The sequence below is a fragment of the Chamaea fasciata genome, unplaced genomic scaffold, assembly GCF_029207755.1.
Source record: "Chamaea fasciata isolate MVZ Bird 193981 ecotype frontalis unplaced genomic scaffold, bChaFas1.0.hap1 SCAF_1, whole genome shotgun sequence".
Classification (NCBI taxonomy): domain Eukaryota; kingdom Metazoa; phylum Chordata; class Aves; order Passeriformes; family Sylviidae; genus Chamaea; species Chamaea fasciata.
The window spans coordinates 136,801,224-136,822,853 of NW_027094086.1; the positions used below are offsets into that span (position 1 = coordinate 136,801,224).

Consider the following 21,630-nt stretch of genomic DNA (forward strand, 5'->3'; position numbering starts at 1 on the left):
TCGTACTCCCACCGCCGCCCCTCGCTCCTCCGATGCAGGGTGCGGACGCCCCTTAGAACAGCCGACGCCGTCGCCGCTGGTGGCCTCAGCGGTCACCTCTTCCCGTGGAGCAGCTCGCCCGGTCCCGGGCAGCAGCGCCTGCGGGGCGCGGTCGCGGCCGCTCGGCGGAGCGCGCCCCGGGGGCGCCCACGGGAGACGCTCCCACCCACGCGTGCCCGGGGCGCTCCCGCCCCTTCGCCTGCCGCCGCCTGGCGCAGCCGCGCGCACTTACACACCCGCACACTCACACTCACGCACACTCGCTCAGGCCGCCTGGGCTGCAGATCGCCGCTCCTCGCCCGCCCCGCCGGTTCGCCTCCGCTATGGCAAGCCCCGGCTCCGGCTTCTGGCCCTTCGGAGCCGAGGAGGGCTCCGCAGCCGCCGAGACTCCCGGCACAGGTAGGGGGACGCCGAGCGACCGGGCGGGACCGGCCCGACGGAGCCGCCGTGACAGCGCTGCCCGGTCGCCGGAGCCCCCTTTGTGACAGCTCGACCGGCGGGACGAAGCGGTGCGGGCGGCGGGGATCGACGGGGACCCGAACCCGGGCCAGCGCCGCGGGGCTCTGCGGGGCAGGGGGTTCCTGGGGAGCGGAGCCGGGGGTCGGGCGAGACGCCCCCAGCCCACGCCCGTCCCCACGGACCCTCCGCCCGATTTTCTCTTACAGCCAGAGCTTGGTGTCAGGTTGCCCAGAAGTTCACGGGAGGGATCGGAAACAAACTCTGCGGTAAGGGCAGGGAGGCCCCGGTAGCCCGCGGCGGGGGCGCGGCTGCGCGCCCGCGGAGCGCCGCGGGACCTGCCCCGGGCCGGGAGGGCGGGGGACGGGGGTCGTTGCCCCGGTAATGAGGCCGTGTGTCCGTGTCGCTGTCAAGCCCTGCTCTACGGAGATGCCGAGAAGCCCGTGGAAACCGGCGCCAGGGCAGCAGCCCCGGGGGTAGCGGAGCCGAGGCCGACCTGCACCTGCGACAAAAAACCCTGCGGTTGCCAAAAAGCGGACGTGAATTACGCCTTTCTGCACTCAACAGGTAACGGCGCTCCCGGGGCACGGTGCTTCTCTAAACCAAGAAAAAAACAGCGGTTCGGTCGGGAAATTGCCTTTGCCCGCGTTGCGCGGAGGCGTGGGGGGTCCGGCGATGTCTGGCGGTGCGCGGCAGAGCTCTGCGCCCTCAGCCCTGGCCCCCGCCGGACGAAAAATCACTCAAACAACAAAAAATCCCGAAAAGAAAAACCCAAAGCAGTAAAATCCCTCGTACTGGAGCCCGCAGCTTTTTCTTTCTATGAAGCACTGTCAGCGTCGACCTTTCGTTGAAGACCCTGCGATGTAATTAAGGTTGGAGGGGAGGAGGGAGATAGCGCTCTCCTACTCATTTGCTTTATTTCGAGATATTTTTGCACTTCATCTTTTCTGACCTTGGAGGTAGCGTCTCCGCCAGTGAGTAGATCCCAGCTCCCCGCCGACATGCGCTGGCCAGGAACTCTCCCGCTTGTTCGGCAGCCCGGGACCCCAAATTACGGGCTTCCTGTACAATCTGGCTTTGACTGAGCCATCGCTATTAAACAAAAGCTTTGTGTACACCGACAGCCCGTGCAGCATTGCCTCAGAAAAAGCCATTAAATTATCAACAAGTCACTTGCATAGGAGAGTCACCACGAAGGTATTTTATTGCAAGGCAAATGACAGTTTTTAGGGTGCTGCTTGTAGCAAATTTTGCTCAATCTTTATTTCCTACGAGATTTCTTTTCCCTTTTTTCTTGTTTCCCTGCTCTCGCTATCTTAAAAATTGATGTGAAATATACTGTGGACACAATTGGCCAATTTAGATAAGATATTAAATCTTGTGATTTCTCAGAACATTCTTCGAAATACAACCTTGCCAATTTGCTTATTAAATGAAAACAAAACTTTTTTCTATTGGCTACAGTGTAGAGATTTTTTAAAAATAAACGGGAGAACGCTTTGTTCAAAATCTGTGCATGTGGCCATAAAACGAAGTTAACTTTTACATTTCTCCATTCCCAGATCTTCTGCCGACATGCAATGGAGAAATAACTACTATGTCTTTCCTACAAGACGTTGTGGACATTTTACTTCAGTATGTGGTGAAAAGTTTTGATAGATCAACAAAAGTTATTGATTTCCATTACCCAAATGAGCTGCTCCAGGAATATAACTGGGAACTGGCAGACCAGCCACAGACCTTGGAAGAAATTTTATTGAACTGCAGAACAACTCTGAAGTATGCAATTAAAACAGGTAATAGCAATGCTCATTTTCCACCCTGTATGGTCTCATCCATTGATTAAAGGTGTCATTTCAATTTAGCTTGAAACGTTAAATATTGAAGCAGCAAGTGTATTTTGTCAGCTCCAAGCAATTTCTAGCAGAGACAGAAATCGTTTTCCAAAATGATAAAACACTCCAGCAGCTCCATCTCTGTAGCTGTCAGTGCAGCCTTGCACACCCTTTCCGATGTGAAATTAATGCGTCTGTGCCTAGGAGTTGCCGAGTGTGCCACCAAGCAGACTTTGCATCACCTTCACCACTTTCTGCCGTTCCTTTTCATCCATTTCACGTGTGATGCCCCGGCGATGGCCTCTTGCTCCCTGCAGAGCGGGGTGCGGCGGGCGCGGAGCTCGGGGCAGCGGGGAGCGGGGCAGAGGGGAGTCCCTGCACGGGGCCAAGCAGGGACCAGCCCATTTGACAGCCGAAATCGCAGTGGACGGCCTGTAAATTCGAGCTCTGAGCGGCCATTTGCCGTGTCTTTCACTTTGCCTGCAGGACATAAAATAAAAAGAGAATTTAGCAGAATCTTGCACAGAAATATCGAGGATTTTGTTTCAACTTTATGCTCAAGCAATAAAACCAAAGTCCCATTTGTTTTAACAGCCATTTGTTGTTTTCCCCTGGGGAAAGCAGGGATGGGTTGACTCCTGCCTGCTTGGGATCCCCCGTTAATCGTGCCTCCCTGTGGGCTTCGTGGAGGGAAGGCAGCATGGGGCTCGCCCAGGCGTGGGGAAGCGCCCTACTCCGCACCGGGGCCACCTTAAATAAACTGCGGCGGAGCAGGCAGAAAGCGGAGCCACAATTAGGCTGTCATTGAGAAATAATAGGGAGTCCGGGGAGCTCTTAGTGGGAATTTGAATTACTGAGAAATTGCTTAAAAATAAATGTGAAGCAATTACCGAAAGAGACAAAAGGCTGATTTGTGACTAGAGGTTGAGTGGAGAACAAAAAAAATTCTCAGGTTTTGAGAAGAGAACGGGGCAGACCGACCCCGGTAAATATTGTGAGGGGTCTGTGTAATCCTCCTCGTTTAGGGGTGGAAATGACCATCCGCATGTTTTGATGCATAGGTCGGGTGCTGTTAAGATGTTTGTAAAATATTGGATTAAATAGTTAGGTAAATGATTTTCAGAGGAACAAAGTCGATCAGTCCAGTGATGGGTGCGATGTGTCTGGATAGGGCATAGGAAACGTGTTTGCACAGAATGATTTAGAATGTGGGATCTGTGATTCTGGGAAATTAAAAAATAGGGTTTCTTAGGTGGTTTTCATTAATTGTTTTTCTTATAGCCTGTTTTCACATATTAGTCCCATTTAATTCTGTGCACCCAAAAAAAAAAAAAAACCTTTAGAGCAATGTTACCATTTTTCTTCCTCTCTGTAAATATCGGAGACTTTCCCATCTTGGCATTTTATAATTTGTTTTAATGAAAATAATGTTTTTGAAGCCTGAAAACGGCTGGGGGGGAGAGGGGGGTGTGAAATGTGGCTGCGTGGCGAGGTTCAGCCCAGGGGGTGCAGAGCCGCCTCGCTTGACTGCTGCTGCTTCTCAGCGCCCTGGGGTGACAGCCCCAGCCTGGGAGGGGGTTCACGAAATGCATGGGATTTACACCTAGAGTCCTTCGGCATGTGCTTCGGAGTAAAACACTGCAATTACCCTCAGAGGAAAGACAGTATGGTGCGGTTTCTGGCGGCAGCGTCTGCCTCCACTCCTGCCGCAGAAGCCCCTCGGACATGGCCCCTCCTGGGCAGCGTTTTGCTTTAGGGCCCGGGAGGCTGATTGAAAAATAAATTGTATTGCATAGATTAGCCTCACAGCTGGATACCCAGGTCAAGGGATTCGACGAGGCAGATGGCTGATTTTCCGGCCGAGGGGCAGGTGTGGGTTCCTTCCAGGTGTTGCCTGCATGCCACGGCTCACTGGGGTGCCCGGGGAAGCCACACTTTCTGCCCCCTTACCAGCAGAGACGGAATTCTTGCTGAGAGGATGTGAAAGGCAGTTGCTGCGAATGCAGGAAAAGATGGATGTGAAATTCAGTTACTGTGCGCAGTACAATTGAAAAGGGACAGGGGAATTGAAATACGAGCGTTTAAAAATGGCTTGGAAATTCCAGGAAGGGTGCGAGGAGCTGGTTCTGGCCCAGCCTCGCTCCCTGGCAGGCCCTGGTGCTGGTCGTGCACCCAGTGAGGCTGCAAGCACGGCCAGACTGGGTGCTGCCAGCCGTGCCGTTATCCGTGCTGTCTGGCCGTGCCCAGCCTTGCTCGTCGCCTCCCTGTGGGCGCTGTGGAGGCCGAGTGTTCACGCTGGGCGTGCCCGTGCCTCAAACCAGTGCAGCTGGGAATGTGTTTGGGAGGGTGTGTGGGGCAGAGGCACGCCCTCAGTAGGGAAAGCCAGGCCCCGGGTGTCCCTGTGCCTTGGCCCTGGTTCTTGGCCAGCATCTCCCGATTTACTCTGGGATATCTGTGAATTCATTGTGTATTGCTAAACAAACCATTAAGTAATAATCTCCTATTTTCACCTCGACCAATTCTTCACCCTGTCACAGTCTCTTTTCCAGTACCTCTTTGTTCCGAATCAACTTCAATAAAGGGTGTGTATTTCAGGAGAGGCACCTGGGTAGAGATTTTTGAGTACCTCTCACAAACTCTTCTTACCTGGCCAGTGGAGCCTGCATTCTAAGCAAAGACTCAGTTTTCCACGGCCATCCAGCCAAGGGAAGAGAGCTAGCTCACGTATTGGTGTCACATGGACGGACAAACCCCTGCAGCTGGGGCACGGGTGAGGTTGGGGCAGTACATTCCGTGCCCTTCCGTGTTACAGCCGTGCTGCAGAACGGGCGGGCACGGCGTGCAGCGGGCTGTGTCACAGGTGTGGGTCCTGGGGCCTCTCCCAGCAGCAGCAGCAGCTGCTCTCTCTGTCCTGACATCTCTCGATGCAGCGCTGCTCCCTCCACCTCACTCGTTCCAGGGTAGGGCTGCCCGACCCCCGCGTGTGCCCGAGCCTGTTCCTGCGGCGGCTCCCAAAGCAGGTGGTGTGCTGGGAGGTTGGCTTGAAGAAACAAGCAGTGACAACAGGGCTGTCGCCTGGGGCTGAGTGTGGGGCTGACAGAAAACCGCTGAGACACTGCAGCAGCAGACACAAATTCTGTTATTCCCGGGCTTTTCAGCGTGGATTTATTCCCGAAACAGGAATTTTTGTAACCTTGAGTCTTCCTGTAGCCCTGATCCTCTAAAGACTTCTAGCTACTAATTTTCTGTTGCTTTCAGGTGAAATTTTTCATCCAGCTGTGATACGGGACCTAAACTGTAAATATGGAAATCTCTGTCAAAATCCCTCCGTCAGGGGAGGTGCAGGCAGAGCTCCTGGAGCAGGATGGCTGAGGCTGAGGTGGTGGTGATGGGGTGCGCATGTGTCTTAGGTCCACCAGCCCCACTTAGGTGTGTGAAGAGCAGGGAGCAAGATGCAGTTCATTCTGCTGGATCTGAGCATCATTCCTCAGTGCTCAGGGGCTGTGGCTGCCTGTCTTTGGCGGCACAGACCAGGGAAAGGAGGCAGTTCCTGTCAGTGAGAGTGGGGAGCTGGGTGCAAAATGCAGTCAGGCTGGATGGCAGTAGCTCAGGGTTGGTCTCAGGTTGAGGGCACAGGCAAGTGGAATTTGCACGTGTGTCCCCTGCCCCTTATCCTCAGCTCTGGTCTGCCTGCTCAGCTTGATTACTCTGCCTTTGTGTGCTGCAGGGTGGGAGCTGGGGAGCAATTCCCCGTGCTGCTCTGCCAGCCATGTGTCCATGCCTGATAAGAGGCCACAGGAGACCGAAGATAAGTTTTCTCTCAGTGCTGGGTCTGCATTTCCTCAATCATCTTGCTCTATCTTTTGTTTTCTCTGAAGGCAATAACAGTACATCGTCTAAGGGTCAGGACAGGTGTTTTCCAAGCAGAGGCTGCCTTCCTTTGAGCTGGATGGCATTTAAGTAATTGTGGACCATCCATAATTTGTACCAGTAATTATGCCACTTATCAGGGGCTTGCGGGAAGGAACTAGTAAAAATGGAATTTTGATGCTTCCTGTGTTTGATGGCTCTAGGCATGTTTTTAAGGAAAATCTCTAGGAGGATTTTAGAAAAAAAAATCAGGAGCCAATTAGATTAACTGAGTAAAGAGTCTATCAGCTCACTGAATATAGTCCTGTGCATCATTCTGCTGTGGCAGCAGTGCTGGTTTTCATGGCATTTGATTAAAATCACAATTGCAAGTAGCCAGGCTATTTGTAATTGCACTCTGACAGTGAAGGAATGACAAGGACCACCACCTTCCCTGCCATCTTCATACAATCATCAGCCATTGAGTCATGTGCAAAGCAGTCACCGAAATACTCCATTTTCTCATTTTGCTCTGTCTATTACAATCATTAGCCATTCATCACTGATGTTATATGTCCTGGCAAGCTTTTCAGATGGTGTCTCATGTGTGCCTTTCAAACCTAGTCAGGCAAAACCATATCCAGTGACAACATGTGACACACAAACGGGAGCAAACAGCTATTTTTGTGAGGCAGCAATGTGCTAATTTTCAAGGCATATTGAAAGGATAATAGGGAATGTGTGGAATTCATTATTCTGCGTTGAGTATAATTACTCTGGTTTTACTGACTTTGGAATGAGAAAGAAGAGAAATTATCATGCCTTTTTCAAGAAATCTATTTACTGCCATTTGCTTTGTTTCATACCTTGAAAATGCTTCCTTTTCTATAGAAATATGGAGGTAAATATACTGTTCAGCACTGAATAGTTTCATTCAGAGTCATCAGCCTTTTGATAACATTTTCCATCTTATGCAGGGCACCCTAGATATTTTAATCAACTTTCAACTGGATTGGACATGGTTGGATTGGCAGCAGACTGGCTGACATCAGCAGCAAATACTAATATGTAAGTAGAAGGGGTTTTATTTAATATATAGGTATTTAATAGAATTTCACAGTTATGCTCCAAAATACTAGTTTCTCTATCTGAGTGAAAGAATAATTTTATGTTAAAATTGCTGGAGAAAAACTTACCTGCTTTTAAAATGGTTACAACAGTTATTTTTAGAAAGACGTTCAACGTTGTCCTGTAGCCTGTCATTTACAAAATTTCATCATCGTGATATGATGTTGTTCGTGCTACCTCCCAAAACACACAAAAAAATGTATATACAGGTTAACATTTTGCATGCATAAATATGTAAAATGAAAGGGGTGCTGAGTGAGCAGTTGCACCCCTCATTCATAGAGGGGTTATGTACAATCCATGCCTAGAGCCAGCAAAGCTATTGCTTTCTGTAAGAAAGTGATGCAGAATTTGAAGGGGGGGGGGGGGTTCACTTTGGGGTCAGGAAGCATTTTTGTGTACTTGCTTAGCTGCATGCACTGTCTGGCTGTTATGAATAGGATTGCTGACATGTGCCTCCAGACATGCACATAGGTTTGTGCAGGCAAAGGGCTCTGCTCAGCATCTCTTGGATAAAGGGCAAAGCCTTGAACCTGGGAGAGGTGGGCAAGATTTTATTCACTGAAGAGGGTGGAAATGGGTTCTCAAACGGTCCCTGCATTTCTTCTTCTAGACATTAGATGTCAAATCAGAAGGAAGACTGTGGCAAGTATTGTGAAACAGAACACTACCCACTATAAGATAGAGTATATTTTGGCTATAATGTAATGTAATATTGGAAAAATATGTGTTAGTGTTGTAGATGAAAGCATTAAATACGGACATTACTACATTTCAGGTTCACCTATGAAATTGCTCCAGTGTTTGTACTTTTGGAATATGTCACACTAAGGAAAATGAGAGAGATGGTTGGCTGGCCAGGAGGCTGTGGCGATGGGATATTTTCACCTGGTACATAACATTTCAAGCTTTCTCTATTTTTCAGACTGTGGTATATGCCATCCCCTGTAGCTAAAGAGTAAATATAATTAAATATGCATGTTTGAGAGGACACTTGCTAGTAAACACCGGTGGCCTCTTTGAGATAAAGTATTGCATGTTTATGAATTTCAGGGATGTGATTATGAGGGTCTGTTTGAGAAAATTGCACTGCATGATGAGCAGCTGTAATGGCACATGGGAAACATAATGAGAAGAGACATTTGCCTTGCAGTTTTGCTTTGCCCCCACTTTCTATGGATTCCATGAAATAGAAAGACTGTTGTATTAGGAACGGAGGGAAGAAACACAACAAAGCTCTCCATCACCACAGGGGAAACTGGAGCAAATAGGGAAAGGCGTAACATCCCTGCCAGCATTAATAGAGTCAGTAAGACCCTGCCAGCATTAGAGCATGCTGATAGCTTTCCATGTGAAGCTGACCTGTTTTTCTCAGTGGGGTACTTGGGTGGCTAGTTAATCTGAGTGCTTAAGGGCTTAGAAACCTGGTTCCTTCAGGGCAAGTCAATTTGGGAAAAAAGTTAGTGTAGAGAAATCATTGACAAACATTGTTAAGACTTCTTTATTTTTTTAATCATTTCACTTATTATTTTGATTTATACTTTTTGTCACCTCTTCTCTGACTCTGTAATTTCATTGCTCAAAAATTTTGGCCTCTCTATCTTAAAAAATTGCAAAATACTGAAAGAATTTACATTGGGTATAATATCTTGGCTAGTCAAAAGAGAATGGACTGTTAGCTGTTGAAGAAGAAACGTTTCTGGAAGGAAAGTCAGTCGACCTAATGGAGAAAGAAAGAGTGCACGCTTGAGTAGAGGAAAGGCCTCACTGGTAACAGCCTAGGACATTCAGCTCTCTGAGGCCATGAAGGTCAGGCAAGGCTCATCTTCAGCTTCTCACATCTGAATCCATACATGGGAAGTGGTATGGGAGTTTTATTCTAGTCCTTCCCACAGATGTAGACAAATAGGTGAGAACAATCAACATTGCTTTTTCATGAGTTCTTACTTAAAAAGCACTGGGAGCAAAAGCTCTGACAGCTTTTATTGTGGTGCTTAGAGATCCCCCTGAAAATATTGGCCTCCATCACACCAGGCATCTAAGTGTGTATCATGAGTCCAGGACCAAAGTGAAAGCTTTTGGAAACTGAACAGTGGTTGGTTACCAACCCTGAGCTGACTCTGTACAGCTGCTCTTAGTTCCTCACCTTCCCACTGTGCTGGTGAGGGACCTGCAGCATGAGAGAAGAGCAATAGCAAGGTGCCCACCCAGCTCTGGAGGGCAGAGCTGGGCATGGCAGCAGGCTGGGTGAAAGGCTCAAGTGCGTGTGCCAGATCTGCTCAAGTCTGCCAAATCGGGTAGAGACAGTGTCAGTCAGGAAAGGTGTGTGCCTCAGGAGGAGCTGCTGGCACCGCAGGGCTGCGGAAGGTGCTGCCTGGCAAGGGGACAGAGTATTGCTGGTGTGTGAGAGCTCAGTTCATTGAGCTGAAACCTGTGTGGGGACAGGCTCTCTGGCAGGCATGTACCTGCCCTGGCATTTACAGGGTTGCCCGCTTTCATTCTTTCTTTCTCTGCAATTCTGGTTTGTGCAACGTGCATCTTTCTAATTTTCTCTCTTAAGGCAGCAATACTCAGTTCTGAAAAAGCAGGTTCTGCTTTTTTAGGCAATAATCAAAATAGTTTCTATGCAGTTTTCTTACTTTATGGCTTTAGCTGAAGACCTTACTGTTGCAATGAAAAAGTTCTTTCTCTCTGCATTCTCTGGAATGAAATATACAGTATCAATACATGTGAAGCATAAAAGCCTGACTATTTTCTCCAAATTCTATAGGTCTGTTTCATTAGCTGCAGTTAACTGTGAACACAACTATGAAATTAAAAGCAGAATGCAGGCTTTATACACTTTTATAACCTTAATACACTTAAGGTTATATGAGTAATTAATACTAATAGGAAATCCTGGTACTGAAGAAACTTAATATTTCAGTCTTGATTCTTTTGACACTGAGCCAGTTACTTTGGACAAGATAGGCCAAATTGCTTCAATCTAGTTCAGTCACCTAAATCATCAATAGCAGCTCTTGCATGACATCTGCATTTTTTAGGGACAAGTACCTGAGCATTTCCTCTTAATCTCTCCATTTCTTGTTTTGTCATTTCAAAGAAGAGGTGTAGAAATACATTCATATCTCTCAAGATAGTTGAAAGCGGAAGAAAAACCTGAGCGTGTACTGCCCCATATGCCAGCAATGCCATTTTTCTGTGGCATTTTCCCTTGGATTCAACAGGAGGGCCAGTGAGGTCAGGGGAAGCCCACAGCAGGGCAGCAGGGCAGCCTCACTGCAAGAGCAGAGATAGGATTCTGATTAGAAATGAAGGGCACAGCCTGTGTGGGCTGTGGAACAGTATATATCTCCAGTGAGATTAAAACAAATCTTGCAAAAGTCAAAACAATGTTAAATTTGCCAGCATAGATACCCAACAGTGCTTCCTTCATCTGCTCAAAGGGTGGATTTTATCTCAATTTGGCTGTCCAAGCATTGGGTGTCTACCCTGGGCTAGTTACAGCAGCTCCTGTGTATTCGAGGGAGAGTGGGGCATGTGTCTGCAGGGCAAATTCCACCTACTACAGACACCTGCCATAGGATGAGCTGAACCATCCTCTGGAGGTGCATATCTTGTGGTCTTTACTCCATTTTTAGATGGATGAATGTTGCAATAGTTGAAGTCTTCCTCACTGGCATTTCAACCTGTTCATTTAAAACCTTTGCTTTATATAAATACATGTGCATAAACATGGATACATAATCAATCTCTGTATATATATATATATACAGGATAAACCTGATGGATTTCATGTATACGTGTCTCTGTGTGTGTCTGTGTGTGTGTGTGTGCATACAAATGTAAAAGTTCTCAGCTTCTGCCTCAGGTACTGCATTATATTCCCATTGTGCTCATGCAGCATTAATGTAAAGCCAAGCATTGCTTCACTGTAGACACAGAGATTCAGTTTGTAAAAAATCTCAAAAAGGAAAAACAGACCACTGCCGAGCTGTAGATCTGATACCCATCTTGAAGTGGATTAAACAGCCATCTGGAAATAGCTATTTTAAGTGAATGTGTATGCCAGTGATTTTAAGGCAAGCGTTAGGCAATTTAACCTTTTCTCCTTGTTCCCATCAGAGGACAATTAAAATGAAAAATATTTGTTAGAATGACCCATTTTCCCTTCTCTTCCCTCCTCCCACTCCAGTTATCCAGAAGATAGTGGCTGTTGGGTCTCAGTGGGTGGGTTTGCTCAAAGCTGGGGCATGAAACACCACCCTGATTTTGGGCAGGGCGAGCACAGATTAGGTGGCACTTGGAAATCCCCTAGGCAGTTGCCTTGTGGGGACATCTGCTTAGGAGATGGAATAGAGTGGGGATTATGTGTTGATGGCACATGGAAAGCTAAGACTGGGAACTGATTGAGAGATGGTAGTTAGAATGAGTGTGAAAGGAAGCGTCATTTTTTGCAATGGTACTTTTTGAATAAGTTGTTATTTGTGTGTAGTAGATCCTTTTATTACACAGCCCAGCTGTAAGGACCATCAGGAAAAGGAATCTGTGTTTCTGCCACGAGGCAGAGACATTAGCATTAGAGTTAAAAAAACTATAGCAAGACTTGTTTGTTCTGAAATGATATTACAATGAATAGAAAAAGTAACAGTATATTACTGTGGACTCCAGGTGGTGCCATATCTAACATGTATGCTATGTTGATTGCACGTTTCAAGATGTTCCCAGAAGTTAAAGAAAAAGGAATGGCAGCTATTCCCAGACTGGTTGCCTTTACATCAGAACATGTATGTGTTTCAGTTTTTTTCTATCTGTTACATCTGCTTGTATGAATTTATGATGAAGAAAATAGCTGAACAGGAATTTGTTGACAACTGTCTTCATTTCTGTTATTCCTTCACTGGGAATAAAAGCATGGGAAGAGGCTGGCTTTTTGATCTATAGAAGGATGATCTCTCTACTTCTCTGTGGCTGAAATCCAGGCAGAGCAGTCTCTGCAAACCACTGCCAATTCTTTGCTCTCACTTGTGTCTGTATAAATGTTGATGTGGGTGGTAAGGACCACATCAAATGAGGGGAGATCGTCATTGGGCTTCAGCACTTTCTGCCAGGAATGTCATCTCTTTGGGTCACTCTGGGGCAACAGAAAATCCTTTTGAGTCAAAATCTTTCCATCTGAAACCACTCCTGCTGTTATTTAATGAGAAGGTGATAACATACATGAAGACAGTCATATGGCATTGCTCTGTGTGTGTACAGCAGAGCAGCTCCAGTATTTGTTAGGCAACTGGGCTGCGCTGTGAGTTTCTGCCTGTGAGCAAAAGCTTCAGCACACAGGGGTTCCTCACAGGCACTGTTGGGACCTGGCCGTGCCAGAGGCAAGGGGAGGTGGGAACAAGAGAAACAGGAGTAGTTTTCGTGAGAGAGTTCTTCACTCTTTGTACAGCCATATGGAAGCCTCTGTTGGGAGTGTTGTTTTTGGGTTTACGACCATTTGAAACTCCTTGCAGCTTAGAGTGGAGAATGTGGGTGCAGGAGGAAAGAAAAGAGGAATGGAAAGATAGCCCAGGAGGGGCTGTGGTCTGGTTTCAGGCTTCATTGTCCACTTCTAAATTTTTCTCCAGCTGTGTGGGCTCAGGCAGAAAGGACTCATTTGTGGCCAAGGCTCAGTAGGATACTGTCCATGTTGGGTAACAATGTCCTCCCGGTGCCTATTTTGACTTACCATAGAATGTGCTTCCACTCTGTGCAAGTGTGAAGAACAAAATCCCCTAAAAATTGATCACAAAAGTGCAGGAGGAAATCTCTCCAAGGATGCCTTTCATAGCAGTAGGATGGGATGAGATGCAATACACAGCTGTGGGCTCCACACTGCAAGATTACTGTTCCCATAGCAGTTAAAGAGGACAGTCTACAGATGAGTAGCAACTTTCCAAGACTGGATGTACAGCTAAAGACACATTATTCATATGGAAGCAACAAGCCTAAGTCCTGCAAATAAGGTTCAGTGTGATTATTTAAAGTAACAAATCCTATTAATCATTAGAGAATTTAATTGTTTTCATAGCGATGGAGTGTTAAACAATGACCCAAATTGTGCTATCAGTCACGAAATAATGAAATGAGCTCTAATAATTGTGTTTTCATGCCAGGGAAGAAGCAGTTACCTTAGCAAATTAAACATTCAAAAGTCAAATATACTAGAGAATTCATAGGATGGCATCTGAAACCCATTGCATTTTAAAAGTTTCTTGAAATTGCAGTTTTGTCCCTTCTTCAATCAAGCTTTATAAAAAAATATATTCTTATCTTCCAGAGAAGTTAAGAAACTGCACTGTGTGAAGACAGGTCACTTTAACCCTTAATTGCCCAAGGGATATGGGATCATGGTTTAACCCTCAAAACAGCAGAAGCTGTTACAGAAATTACAGAGGCCTAGAAGTACAATCCTTTTTAAGATAGGAAGTGTCATGCAGGAACCCGAACAGACACTTAAGATATGCAAATGTAATTTATCTCATTTATCACATCATGCAGATGATCTACCTACTTTTAGCCTCCTTGGCCTGACTGAGGTTTCTCCCTGCCACAGTTGGATGCTCTTGAAAGACAATGGCCTTGGAATAAGCAGACTGTAGAATCATGTAACACCCTGATTAGGTAGGGATCCATCAACTCCAATTCCTGGCCCTGTGCAAGACACCCCAAGAATCACACCATGTGCCTGACAGCATTGTCCAGAAGCTTCTTGAACTTTGTCAGGCTTGATGCTAGTGATCATCTTACTGGAGAGCCTGTTACAGTGCTCAACCACTTTCTGGGTGAAGAATCTATTCCAGATATTAAACTTAAACCTCCCTTGATTCAGTTTCGTGCCTTCCCTAGTGGCCTGTCACTGATCACGAGAATGAAGAGGTTAGTACCTGCCCCTCTGCCTCCCCTGATGAGGTTGTTGAAGACCACAGCGAGGTCTCCACTCAGTCTCCTCCAGGCTGAACAGACCAAGTGACCTCAGCCACTCCTCATACGGCTTCTCCTGCAGACCCTTCACCATGTTCAGGGGCTCTCCTTGGGCACCCTCCAACAGCTCAATGTCTTTTTGATTGTGGCACCCAAAACTGCACATAATATCAAAGGTGAGGCTGCCCCAGCTCAGAGCAGAGCAGGACAATCCCCTCCCTTGCCCAGCTGTGCCTGATGCCCCCCCGGACAGGGTTGGCCCTCCTGGCTGCCAGGGCACTGCTGGCTCATGTTCAACTTGCCATGGACCAGGACCCCCAGGTCCCTTTACGTGGCACTGCTTTCCAGCCTCTGATTCCCCAGTCTCTACACACAACCAGGGTTGCCCCATCCCAGGTGCAGAATGCTGCACTTGTCCTGGTTGAAATTCATATGGCTGGCAATTGCCCAGTCCTCTTAATTTATCGAGGTATCTCTACAGGCCCTCTCTGCCCTTGAGGGAGTCAATAGCTCTCCCCAGTTTAATGTCATCAGCAAACTTACCTAGCATCCCTTCTAGTCCTCTGTCCAAGTCATGAATGAAGGTGTCAAAGAGTCCTGTCGGAACCCCAGGTGTGATAGGTCACCAGTCTGATGTCACCCCATTCACTGTAACCCTTTGTGCCCAACCCATGATCCAGTTGCTCATCCATCGTGTAACAGGGCTGTCCAGCTGTGAGCTGGATGCTTTGTGCAGGACACTGTGAGAGACAGTATCAAAGCTTTGCTGAAGTCCAAAATGGTTACATCTACTGGCTTTCCCAGATCAGCTCGGTGGGTTACCCTGTTGTAGAAGGAAATCAGGTTTGATAAGCAGGACTTTCATGAAGCCATGCTGGCTCTGACCAATGACTGTGTTGTGCTCCAGGTGTTGTGCTTCAGTAATTCCCAGAATACTCTTTCCTGTGAATTTACCAGCTACTGAAGTGAAACTAAAAGGCCTATAGTTTCTGGGGTCTTTCTTCTTTTCCTTCTTGGAAATTGGGATGGTGTTCTTCAGCTTCCAGTCATCTGGGACCTCTTTGGATTCTCAAGACCACTCAAAAAATCACCAAGAGAGGCTTTGTGATGACTTCAGCCAGCTCTTTGAGATTTCAGACCCAATAGATTTGTAGGGATAAGGCCCCATAGATTTGTAGGGATCTAGCTGGAGCAGTAAATCCATAATACCATTTCCCTGTGCACTACATGCATGGTGTGAAAGTAAACAAAGCGTAAAGTAACTGTATGTGTTAAGAAATTCTGAGATTTTGGTTTTGAAATTTTCAGTCAGATGCAAAGATTTCAATATCAGCAATTCTCAGCGAAGAATTTCAGCATCCCAGATGAGACTCTGTTTTCATTACCACCAGTCTAGAGCTTCCTATACTATAAATGAATGAAGTTGTGTCACAGTTGCCACCACTACTACTGTAATCAGAATCTGTCTCAGTCTGATGCTATGATAGGTTCAGCTGCAGTGTGGGAGAAGGGAAGGGAGGAATAATTCACAGCTTTTAAGTAATGACCTCCCTAATTTAGGAGTGCAACATGTTCCAAAATTAGGAGCCTCACTCTCTGCACAACCAGTGAAGAGAAGCACCTCTGGAGAGAAACTCAGAGCATCCAAATTAGGAACCTAAATATTCCTTCATTTAAATGTTCAAAATCACCTTTGGGAGGGCTTCACCTACTTCTGTGCAGTAACCATAAAGAGCCTCCTCATATACACAACCTACATTTGGTGCCTAAAATAGGTCATGTGATTATTCCAACTATGCACATTCCCAGCCAGCAAATCTTACCCAAGCCACAACTTAGCACACTCTGCTTCTGTTAGTTTCTGTTTCACCAGTGATGGTTAAGTACCCTGGAAAGTACCCTGAGTTTTCACTGAGATGCACTTGTACTCAGGATTTAATTCAGTCCTCTGTATTCATCAGGACATCATCAGTCTTCTTTCATTTGCACTAGTGCAGGAGCAGTGATGTCCTTCAGGGCAACTGTTCTGGACTGCACATGATGCACGAGACCTTGACTCAGAGGGGAAAAAGTGATGGATGCTAGTTGTAAAAACCTATTTCAGTCTATCGTTTCAAACACAATGAAAAATCTGAAGTGAAGGCCTTCTCCTGTGTTCCAGCATATCAGCTTTAGGCTGCTGTAGCTGTTCAGAGTCCATCCCTTTTTCAGCATGAGGAAAGCTGCTGAAAGGGATAGCCACCTTCTCAGAATATTTTAATTGATCCATTTGTCTATGAGGCAAGGGCTGTTAAAATTTAACCCATTCCCTATTGTGATTTTGACCTGCCTAACCACCACTGTCTTAAAGAGTATGCAGTAGTAGCTGGAAATAGTATGGAGCAGGGATTACACCTAGCAGGCAAAAGGGCAGAGTCATGCTGCCCTGAGGAGGAAAAGTGTGCCAAGGGGCAGTTTAGCTGTAGGGAACTAGGTGTGTTCAAGTCACAAAACAGCCTTTGGCACTCTTTGTTGATAGTAAGAAAATAGCTTAAAGAGACTTGCAGAATTTCTGTGGACTTGATTAATTAGGGACTGTGTAGGCTTAATCCACCATTCAAAGAATGAAAAAAGCGCTGGTCATAATTGGAAATATGATGCTGTTGTACACCACGACAACACAGGGCTCCAGAAGGCTGAAAATGACTCCTTTATTTTTGGGATGTGTCTCCCTTATATACTTCTTTACAGAGACATATTTGATTGGTGACAAGAAGACAAACCTCTTCAATCACATTGGTCACACCAGAGGGACATCAAGAAGAAGTCCCTCCCAGAGAAGAATGAAAACAAAGTACAGTTTACAAAAACACTTCTCTTGTTTACAGAAAATTCCCTGGGAAAAGAATTTCAGAAAACCAAAACATCTAAGGCATGAACCAGGGCTACAGAAAGACAGAAATTTTTTCATCTTCTCTGTTCTCCAACCCAGCAAGACTGTTCTCATGTAGCTCACAACAGCTTTCTTACTTTCCTACTCATCTAGAAGCCCCCTAAGAAGAAACATCTTGTCAGGTGTTCAGCGAGGGAATAGCGACACCATTCCTTATTATAGGTTTAGAAAACAAAATGCAGAGTTAAGAACTGGCAGCTGATTGATTCTGATCTGGCAGTAAGGGACCTCTTCACCCCGTTAGAGACCACAGAGGACACAGAAGAGGTTCTCCTTGCCTCTGGCATCTCTCCATCTGCACTGCTCTTGTGCTGAAATAGCTGCTGCTGAAGACTTCACTAGGAGTGCAGCTCTGGCATGTAGCAACTGAAGGGGAGGGTCTATTGGCTCTCCAGGTATCAGCTGTGTAGATAGCTGGACACACTTGGAGGGACCTCATCCTCTGGGTGAGGACTGGGAGAGGTGTCTTGTCTGGGGTGGTGGGGGAGCACCCTCCCAGCAGTAGCGCACTCAGCATCCACACAGCAGCTAGATCAGAGGAGGCGCTTAGCAATAAATCACCTCTTCAGCTTCATGCATGCCATTTTCCCTTTGAGGACAAGCCCCATTAGTTGCAGGGAATGTGTCAAACGATTCCAGTATCTGTGGGAAAAGAGAGGCTTTGGGAAGTTTTTATCTGAACAGTTTCAGAAGCCTACTATGAAGCTTCTTGGTGCTGATGCAGAAGGAAATTTAAAAATTACTTCTGTGTCTGTAGCTTGATAGACCATTTCACACAAGATATAGAAGATTTTGGGTTGGGTTCTGTGTAGAATGAATGCAAATCTGATCTCTAGTCAACCACTTCCATGATATGTAGTGTCGCCCTCTGTCCCTGCAACTTAGGAGATGCTTTGCAGAACTGCCACCTGCCAGAAGCAGTCCAAGGGGTGTTGTATGAGGTGCTGTTTCAAGAGAAAGATTTGAGGAGCCCGGAAGTCCTGTTTTCTAGTTGGTAGCATAGATTACAAAACTGTGAATTACACTCTGGGCATACAGAGGAAGTAGGAATTAGATTTCTTTCCACCTAAGGAAACTTAAAATCAAACTGATGGATTCTCACATTTTTTTCTTTGCATTACTTTCTGCATTATAAATAGAAAATTATTTTTATAGTATTTGAAGCCAGGGGGAAGCAGTGAAAATTTGATCTTATTTGAGGAACAGCTTAATTCAGGTAACACCATTCAAATCAAAGTAAAAGCATTTTCTAGAAAAGTAGTGCTCTAGTGCACTGAAGGAGAAAATCGTCATTTGAGTCTAATCCTTCATCTGGTCAATACCTTGTGGTTTTACACGGCCACAGTATCCTCCTGAATTCAGCACAACATTTCTTATCACATACAGTGCTGCAAAACTATCTGCACTAGAAAAAAAACAGATGAGGCTTTCTGATTAGAAAAGCAGCATGAAGTTGTGTGTTTCAAAAATGCCAGAGATGTATACACTAGTATGTTCAGAAGTATTAATATCCTCATTTCTCTAACAAGGAACTTTAAAAACTGAACAGCAATAGTAAATGAAAACATAACAAATATATCTCTCATTACAGTGTATTTAAAATTTGGATAGGACACAGTATGCTCTTTCTGTAGGTAATTGAAGGAGAAACTGTAGCTTGAAATTAGATGATAAAGATAGGATTCATGTTGCTTAATGTTAATCACTTAAAGTGTAAACATTTAATCTGAGTTAGTCTATATACTTTTTATGGCCGGTAAAAAAGAGCAAGATCTGCAGAAGACAACTCACCTTAAGTCTAAAACAGATGCCAAAGCCTTAGAAATCAGCGTGCCTTCTGGAGGTACCATTTTCCCCCCCACTTTTGTGGGAGCCCAAACAACAAGCCTGGGCTAGCCACACATTTATAGATTATTAAGAGAGAAACAGCCCAGCCTACGTATCCAGGAATTGCACAATGCTCAAAGTCCAGGAGAGGTGAAGAGGAAAGTGTGTTCACCACCTTTGCTGGTGAATAGGTGATGGGGTGAGCCTGGGAGTCCAGATCTCCTGGGCACCAGGCTGCCAGTGACTGACCTCAGGGGAGTTTCAGCTGCAGGATGTCTTAGCTTGCTCAGCATTTGGGAACTGATTACTGATAAGCCACCTCCACAAAGCTCATGCCACTCTGAATTTATGTAAGCAAGGAGAAACAGCAGTCTGAAAAAACAGCCATGCCCTGTGGGGCTCATAGCATTAGGATGGTTCTTTGTGACAGCTTCAACCATGCCAGATGATGAGCAAGTAATTTAGCAAGCTATAAAAATAGAGGCATCTCTATATTGAAGCACTTTAGATAACAATGCTGTACTTTTCAGCATCATAGCATTTTTAATTATTCTAATTCTTCCATTTTCCAGAGGGCCTATTAATTATTGCACATGTAATACATTTCCACTGTCTCTAGCTTACAAAACTAACCATGTAAAAATGACTCTCTGGGGAACAAACCTGTACCTAACAGCATTTGAAATTTTAGATAAAGGGAAAATTCCCCTGGCTCAGAATCACCAAAATTTTTTTCTGACCATCAATTTTTGTCTGACCACTCTTACTCGATATCTTTTCCTTCACCACTGAATTTTACCACATTCTTTCTGTACAGAAATTAGGTTCCTCTCTATTGGGGATGTATTTGCAGTATTCCATGCACCCTTTGCAGTGCATGAAGAGAGGGAAGGAGGAAGCCAGGAAGCCAAAGTGACAGCCCATTCCCAGCTGTGTGTCCTCCTCTATCTGAAACTCCAGGACACTGGTGAAACTCCAGACGTTCCAGCTTTTCCAAACCTGGCTTTTTCTTCAGGGCTGGCATCAGGCAGCCTGCACCTGTCCTCCCTTTGTTCCCTGGTTCTCCCACCATAAGGCTTCAGATCTGTGTAACTCTTACACAGCTGTGTTGTGAAAGATGGTGTTCAAGCTCCCTTCTTGGCATGTCTGAAAAGTCTGTAGTCCTGGTTTTTTCAAAGGGGTCACATTTAGTGCCCTTCCTTGTAAGTCCAGTTAAATCATCTGTGAATAGTCCTGTCATCAGGTTTATTTCTGCAAACCTTTTCATCTCTTCGACCTTTATAGTTTTCTGTGTTTACTATTATATTACACAGGCAACCAACTTTCAGCACTGTCACAGGAATATTAAAGCAAAGTTTAATACTTATCATTGTGAAAGTTTTCTTTGGTACTACAACTATTTTTTTTCTATTTTGCTTTCATCCTTGGTCTTTCAGAGCCTCTCAAGCACTCGGAGTAATTCCTGTGGTGTTGCCCTAAAACCTGAAAACATTACAGCAGTCATATACCTGTGACTGTATACACAGATTGAGCCATTTCATATTTAGAGTTTGTCTAGAAATTGTAATTGCATTTGCCCTTCTGTGCACAGACTTCTGTATTTCTTCCCAATTTATGTGTAAACCAGTTTTGGTTCCTGACCACTGAATTCCCTTCAGTCTGTAAAAAGCCTTCAGGCGACTGAGCTATCAGCGCTACATTCATTTTTTTTTCCCCAGTGCTCTTTTAGCAGTGCCATGAGACTTCTTAGCAAGGCAGCTGAGCTTGGCCATATTCCAGTAGATGCCTTTGAGCGCATGGGCTTAATTTCCTTCCTCATAGTAGACCATTTAAATCTGTCTTTTCTTTTTTAAGGTACTTTGAACAGTTCTGTTTTTCAGTAGAAAAACAAATTGCAACAATAAGTATTTTTTAACTAGTGTGGGGTAAGGAGCAAAATTAATGAATGTATGTCATGGGCTCAAACCCCAGTGAAATATTTCTGTGACTATTCACTCCTAAATATCTACCTGCATTTATATATTTGTGCCACCCAGTATTTGCACATCAGTTTCTGTAATACCTGAATGACAAACAGATTAAAATTTTTAAGTATATGAATTCAATTCTGTCTTCATATGGCATATCAGTGAACTGTCATTATGCTGGCAATATTTTTTCTCTGTTTTCAATTTTTGCAAAGTTCCAATATACTTTCCTACACTTGGGAATTTTTTCTAAGCCTCCTCCTGCCAATGGCCATGTCATGGCCTCTCCTCCTCTCCACTCTCAGAAAGTTGCACTGCTGCCCCATAGAGGCGCACTCTGCTCGCTCCCTGCCACCAGGGCTCAGGGCCGTCCACAGTGCTGGGAACAGACTTTTGTATTTGATATTTTGAGGTGTGTGGATTGGTCACAATCCAAGCCTTCATCTACAGTTCGTTTGTGCTGGGGAAAAGCCCACTGAATTCAGTGAAGCTGATGAAACTCATGGAAATGCATTTGTTCAAAAATTCAGTTTTTTGAAGTAAATAATATGCCATGAAAAATGTCGGTGTGGTGGCTGACCACTGATGTTCAGTGTTTAAATACCTCCTAGCATTTTGTGACTCCCAGCTAGAAAAA

At 45.6% G+C, this 21,630-nt stretch overlaps 1 protein-coding gene across 1 annotated transcript in view; it reads left to right on the top strand.

Annotated features, from left to right (window-relative positions):
* The first annotated feature begins 313 nt into the window (after positions 1 to 313).
* The window catches only part of GAD2 (glutamate decarboxylase 2), a 41,840-nt gene continuing 20,523 nt past the window's right edge, over positions 314 to 21,630 (top strand). The window contains exons 1-7 of the mRNA XM_066199227.1: positions 314 to 438; positions 705 to 764; positions 910 to 1,062; positions 2,058 to 2,291; positions 7,157 to 7,247; positions 8,086 to 8,198; positions 11,979 to 12,094. Of these exons, the coding sequence (XP_066055324.1) occupies positions 363 to 438; positions 705 to 764; positions 910 to 1,062; positions 2,058 to 2,291; positions 7,157 to 7,247; positions 8,086 to 8,198; positions 11,979 to 12,094 (843 nt within the window). The 5' untranslated portion in view covers positions 314 to 362. The remainder of the gene's footprint in view (positions 439 to 704; positions 765 to 909; positions 1,063 to 2,057; positions 2,292 to 7,156; positions 7,248 to 8,085; positions 8,199 to 11,978; positions 12,095 to 21,630) is intronic.